The sequence below is a fragment of the Lupinus angustifolius genome, chromosome LG08 (genome assembly GCF_001865875.1).
Source record: "Lupinus angustifolius cultivar Tanjil chromosome LG08, LupAngTanjil_v1.0, whole genome shotgun sequence".
In the NCBI taxonomy this organism is placed as follows: domain Eukaryota; kingdom Viridiplantae; phylum Streptophyta; class Magnoliopsida; order Fabales; family Fabaceae; genus Lupinus; species Lupinus angustifolius.
The window spans coordinates 5,585,560-5,592,868 of NC_032016.1; the positions used below are offsets into that span (position 1 = coordinate 5,585,560).

General features: G+C 30.5%; 1 protein-coding gene across 1 annotated transcript in view; it reads right to left on the minus strand.

Moving 5' to 3' along the window:
* The window catches only part of LOC109353850 (probable pectinesterase 66), a 14,824-nt gene extending 8,914 nt beyond the window's left edge, over positions 1-5,910 (minus strand). The window contains exons 1-5 of the mRNA XM_019596210.1: positions 5,681-5,910; positions 5,370-5,529; positions 4,824-5,045; positions 4,009-4,232; positions 3,251-3,364 (exon numbers count right to left, since the gene is read on the minus strand). Of these exons, the coding sequence (XP_019451755.1) occupies positions 3,251-3,364; positions 4,009-4,232; positions 4,824-5,045; positions 5,370-5,529; positions 5,681-5,910 (950 nt within the window). The remainder of the gene's footprint in view (positions 1-3,250; positions 3,365-4,008; positions 4,233-4,823; positions 5,046-5,369; positions 5,530-5,680) is intronic.

Here is a 7,309-nt window from a genome sequence, read left to right on the forward strand (position 1 = left end):
CAATGAATTTATGTTCATTAGATGTCTTACTCTCTCTGTTGTATTGTTCTTGTTTTGTATATGTTTGCTATGCAGATGGCCAACAACAGCACCCACATTTGCGGCTATCACTTCACGATGTCCCCGGCGGGACAATGAGTCAGTGATTTGGCGCCGATACACTTACACAGGCCCCTGCGGTTTGTCGTTGCACATGGAGTGCAACGGGTCATCGATGATGATCCCTCACCCCGACGCTTACATTGACGCTTCCTTCACATTACCGCCAACAGGACTTATGTCTCAAGATGTAGGACTCTGACACCCGCCAGTTAGGAGTGGTGGTACGGTTCCCTCCCACGGTCATAGGACGTGGGCAGATTGTTTGGTTGCTCCGTCATCCAGCAGAGCCCAGAGGAAGCCCAGAGGAGCCGGGTTCTTGGAGGAGGTCCTTGCAAGAAGACTCCGGGTCTGAGAATGTCATCCCCACCAAATTATGCCGTTGGGTTGTGGCATAACGAAGTGGAGGAAGAAGAGGAGGAGGACGAGGTCATTGAGCTCGTAAATGTGGAGAGTTCGGTGGAGGTGATCAACCTCGTGTCAGACTCAGAAGAGGAGGAGAACCCGAGTGAGGGGTCCAGCTTTCCGGGAATCTTCTGAGTCAGCTTGGGGGCCAGTCGATGTCCTCTTTTTGTTTTTGATGGGGGGCTGTGTATCTGGTGATTTTGTATATATAGTGGCGATGTAGTTTCCGCCTTTATTGAGCTAGTCTGTATGAACTAATTATGGCTTAACTAATTATATGCATCATGTTATTCATGAAATTGTAAATCAGGTTAATTATCATTCGATAACGATAAGTTGATTTTCCGTATTCGAGTTACTCAAAGTGATGTCCCGAAAAAGGAAGGTTTTGAAAAGGAAACAATTTTATATCTTTATTCAAAAAATATTTTTACCCATTTTTCCGCAATGTTTTTTTTTTAGAAGTATTTTTCGGGGCGTTACATATGTGATTATACTTGTATTCAATATAGTGAAGAAGAAAATCTCCCAAGATTAGAAGGGGAGGCCTGTATGTAGTTTGTAGTGGACCGTAAACGAATCAGGATAACAATCCATATGTGCACGTTGTTCTCTCTTAATCTTCGTTACATTTCTTGATGTTTTAATGCGAGTTAGAAGCTGATATTTTGCAAACTTGTACCCTATCATATACTTGTTAATATTGCATAAAAATATATGTTTCATCTCTGTTTATATGTTAATAAATAATAGTGCAATTAATTGCTCTGATCATTCTGATTCTGTTGTGTGTTAATTGATTATGCCTACTGATTAATCGATTAACTGGGCTGTTTCCAGAACTGGATTTTGGTGCGAGAAGCGACGATTGCTAACCGCTACACATATTCAACCCCTTCTAGGTGTGCATAAGCCATTGATACCTAAGATAATATTTATATTCTATTATTAAATTATGACAAGACTCTATTTAACTAAAAAGGTGGATCTTTCATTTAAATATAAATATTAAATACATTTTTCACTGTCAACCAAATCGATCCGTGCGAATCGCACGAATACGACTAGTTATTTTCAAAAACTAATAACAATATGTAATCGTCCTATCTTTAATTCAAAGAGATGATTATCCTCATATTTTTTGTTTAATAATTTTTTTGAATTAAAAGACACATCATTAATATTCATTATAGAGTATGATTATTATTTATTATTTTAAATTTCCATTTTTAAATTTATTTTAAAAAACGTTTTGAAAATAATTATTTTTCAGACTTTTTTATTTAGTTTTTTGGGGCGGACAAAAGTATTTGTTCTCATATATAATATTTATGTAAATAATATTTTGTTTTAAATTAATTGAGCAAGAAGTTATTAAGAGATTTTTATAAAAGCCTAATCACTATTATTAAGATTAGTCAACTAATGTGTGTTGTGTCATGAAATTTCATTACGATACTACATAATTTAATTTTGATATAGATTAGAGTTTAAATAAGTAATAAGTTAGGCAATAATAGTTTAGTATAAAAAATAAGTAATAATATAATTTTTGTGAGAAATAACTAATTACCTAATAAGTCATTATCATTGAATTTCAACATGACTGGCATGAGATCCTTATAACTTCTGAATGTCTAAAATATATTGTACATTAGTATACTTTAGTAAAATATTAGTTTAATCGGGAAATATTTCCATTTTTTTTGTACAAAAAAAATGAAAAAGCTTAAAATCTTTCCCGACTATTATTTAAAAAACTCAATAATGGAATATTAATTAGACGTCTATGGAAATAATGTTGTTAAAATCGTTTTATATTGGTCGGTTTAACCGATAAACTAGTGAATTAGTTTCAATACTGGTATGATACAATAATTGTACGGGTCATGTAATCATATCGGTCAAAACCAATCATACCCGACTGGTTTTCAATTGAACCGTACTAGTTATATCGACCGATTTTTATTTAAAATTAATTTTCTAATGAAAATAAAAAAATATTGGGTTTTTATTGATTTTTCAACATTAATGTACCACTATAACAATATCCTATAACAGTATCCTAACCGATTGAACCGCTATACCACTAAAACAGTATCCTAACCAGTCTGATGACCAGTACAATATTAATAACAGTTGTGAAATGCCTATAAGAGCTTGAAATTAATTCTATTGATCCTCTAAGAGTTTAAAATGCAATTCATACTTATCTACCTAAGGTGGCATATTATCCGAGAAAATATTTCATACATAATGCAAAAAAATAAACTATTTATCAAATATTCCAACTAATCTACCATGTATGAAGAATATTGTATCTTTTTCTTTACTATGTTATATGATGTTTTACCTATTATACTAACTAGGATGCATGTCCATAAACAAAACCATTGGAATTGATAACCCTTTACACCATTAAATGAAATCTCTTTTCCCATTTCATCTCTTCATATTCTTTTTACTTCGTTATTGTCCGAGTTATTGTCCGAATATTGCGTTTAGATTTATAGCACTATTGCATATTCTGCTCCATAAAAACATAAAATAATAGAATTGAGTATTAGAGAAGCGATAACGAACACACAAACACAAGTTATGATTTTTTTCCCAAATTAAAGCCAACTAAATAATGAGGCAAACATGACGGTTTATTAATTTCTCTCTATTGTTACAGGCAAAGAAAATGTGATATCAAAATTTGATCGGTATGTGTGAAAGCCAGCCATCTTGGTCTATGAAGAACTTTCTCGTATAGTTACCCATTTTTGATCTATCGAGCTTCTTGGACCAAGGTACGCGCCCAGTAGTATTAGCACCTGGCCCTTCACATTCAGCTTCAATGTAAATCGTTCCAGAACTGCAAAAAGCATTGTTTAAAATTAATTCTAAAAAAATATACAATGACAATATATATTACCAAACGCTTATGCATAGAAAAAGAAAAGTGATGGTCAGCTAAAATTAGAATGGGAATATGAATTATCCTAACATATAATCCACCGTGTAGGTATATAAAAAATATTTAATATGTATATACTCAAGATATAAGTGTTTTTTATAGTGTCAGTAAATCATCCATTATTATAAAAATTATTATTGACTCAAATAAAATTAAATAAACTAATGATGAATAAATTTTAAACTCATAAAAATATACAGCTAAGGGTGGAGAAATAATTTTACACTCCAATTGTTTTGGTTGGCAGGAAAGCCAAGAAAAAAATTTAAAATGCTTTAATAATTTTAACTATCGAAAGTTGGAGAGGAGACAAAAATAGAGATGGAAAGTTTTTTTACCCTTATCATAAAAAATATATTTAGAAATGTTATGTAATTTAAAATTCCCTCACTTTTATGTAATTAAAATATTTGGAAGAGAATAGAGACTTTGACCTAATCATTTTCTCTATTTTTCATATGGAAGATTTTACAGACGCACAATAAGAAAATAAATTAAAAAAAATATGTTCCATAAAATATGACTCTAGAAAATTAGTATACCCATTGTTTGATTTCCAAGCACTCCATCCTTGAGGTACAACCACCGAACTCAAATATGTTCCATAAAATATGACTCTAGAAAATGGTCCATACGCTCTTCCTAAGAATGTTTGTCCATTACCAATCAATTTACCACCGCTGAATACAAAACCACTAGTTTCATTCCTCTCATGGCGTCCTTGGGCAGTCACATAACCTGAGGAGGTCGCATTGAGAATGCAATTCTACATCAAAGTAAATGTTTAAGCCTCATTAACATATGATAAATCAGAAGAGTATAACAATTCAGTTTTGACATACGACCTTCAGATCCATAGATATATTGAACGTATCTTTCACAAGCTTAAGTATCTCTAAGTATTTTATTACTCCAATGAAAGCCTCTCGCGACTGAACTCATGACTTCATAGACAAATATTCGTTTATTCTATTGAGTCGCTATTGTAACTTAATGGTAGTGTCTCCGAAGAAAATAAATGATTAAGTGTCCCTGAGATCATGACTTCGAGTCGTGAGAGACTTCATTCCGAGAATAAAATACTGCATGTATTATTTAAGCTTATAGATAACACATTTAGTATATTATAAGTCATGAATGTTGTATGTTTAGGGTTGGGGTATTATTAAGAGTTTGTAATGTTCAAGATTTTAAATTGAAAAAGATGTTGTGGTTATGGAGACTATAGCAGAAAAATAATCCATATATATGACCATTTAGAATCACAAATGATGGTAACTACCAAAACCACAACCTTTTGGTTCTCAATTTTGGTGGCAAACTTAATCATTTTTATGACACTATTATATACTAGTACCTCGAAATATGATTGACCATAACCAAAGATGAAGTCTATAGCTCCTTCTATAGTGCAATCTTTGAAGTAATGGCGACCTTCTACATCCCACAGTGTATCTTGAAAACCAATGAAGTTGCAATCATGAAAGACAGATTTGTCTCCATATATTCTTGCTGCAAGTGCTGGGACAACTTCTCTATCTTTGGTTCCAAGTTTCCCATCTTGCAAATTGTATGAGTTCTGCCAATCAACCACAAACGTATAGATCGAAGTAATGTTATTCCCATAACAAAATTTAATAACTTTTCCGACAACTTAACTTTCTATAATATAAAGTTGCACTATACCTTATAACTAATGAAATATCCTGATTTTTATGTATATATTCACTAAGATTTTTATAACTAACATTTGTTGTATAAATGATGCAAATAAAGTTCGATATATTTAGATTGATGAAACATTATTCTATCTATAATTAAACAATTTTGTTTATTTAACTAATTATTATTTGAATTATTATCATGAAAATTTTATGAAATATGTAAGTTTATTAAAACTTACCTTAAAAGTAATGAACCGTGCAATAATATTGTTTGGGGCCGAAGAAAAAGTGGCGCTGGTATCTGTTTGTTGGTGGTCATCGTATGTAATAATGGTGGAATCTTTGTTTTCACCTTCCAAATAGATGCATGGCTTGTTATAAGGAATATCGACCTTCTCTCTGCACACAACATAAAAAATATTCAGTTTATTAAATCAACATAAATATTTTTACTTAGTCCCTCGCTAACTATAGTCTTGAAGTTTAAAGAAAAGAATCAAGAAGAAAAACTAAAGCAAAATGGGACATAAAATAATATGGAATACGTAACGTGTAAGTGCCAGCATTTATGCGAACTTTAACCCATTGATTGTTGTTTTCCTTTATTGAATCAATTGCTTCTTGAATTGTTGTGAAGTCTGCTTTCCCACTTTTATCGACAACAATCGTTTTTGTAATTCCGTTGTTACCACAATCTTGTGCAACTATATAAACCGGGGAAGAAGAGATAAGTAACAAAAAGAGAGGGAGAATCATTGCTCGAAGAAGTAGCAGCTCCATCAAAATTTAAAATGTTTGGTAGATGGAAATAAGAATTGCACAAGTAACAATATATAATGTTGAAACGATAGCTGAGTTCTATGGAAGGATATTGTCTTATGATTTATACACAAAAGAATCTTTCCACAATATGGAAATAATAGAGAAGATTCTGACTCAATTTATACTATATTAAATATACATCTATTTTACTAAAAAGAGATCTCTAGTATAAGATCTTGTCATATATATTATCTTGTATTAATAAAATGAAGCAAAAATATAACAATCATAATGAATATAAAAAAAAAATTAATTCGCATAACATATTCATTAACAAATAGCAACATATAAAACATGATGTTAGGAAATAAATCTTACTATTTCATAAGGTCAAAGGAAACATTAGTTTAAATAGAAAAGGGCTGGGTGGTTGGAAATTAAGATTAAAGTTAGTCAGTATAAACAATAAATATTAGATATATCAATAAATAAATAGCCAACTTATATTATTTATTCATATATTTTTTACAAATAAAACCCAAGGAATATGGTATAAAAATCATACATCACCTTATCTGAATTATAAGCAAAAAGGCAAAAATAATTAATTTTTACATATTTTCAATACCAATTTTAATAGAAACAAGAGAAAAATATATTTGCACTGTATAACGGTTTTTACATTGTCATTGCATTATTAACCATTAATATTTAGTCATTAATAAATTTTAAAATACAAATTAATATAGTTAATAATATACTCAATGTATACAAAACAATTTCTCATATAACAAGTGTTGGATAATAATTGTAATTTTTTTATTTTTTATTTAATCAAAACAATAATGTACTTTTAATTAATTTCCCGAAGATATATGACATTACTAAAATTTGCATATAAGAGATTAGGAAATATATGATTACATACTAATCGTATGTTGATATACATTTTATATATCTCGACCCACTTTCTTATTTTTTAGTATTAAAAATTTAATTTTTGTATATTTTATTTTAGGGAGTTATATCAATTTTTTTGTTACGATGTTATGAAAATGAGTTACGATGTTATTAAAAATTACATTGGTGGTTTGATGTTTTTTGTGTATGTAATTTACTCTAACTTCCATTAATATTTTTTATTGTTTAGGAAAATACTGTGATTTAAGTTAATTAGAAGGGCCAAATAGGTAAGAGAAAATTATATCAGGTAGGTAGTTCTAAAAAGTTTTGGCTTTATGTATACTAGCGTGTCGACTAACATACTACGCTAGATATCGTAATAAACAATAGTCATTCAACAACGTAATTTTGAACAACAATGTTGAAAACGAGGCGGGAGAATATTGACAGCACATACTGAAGCATGCAATGTCAATGTGTGTAACTTGAACAACGCATTGTTGACACATCGATG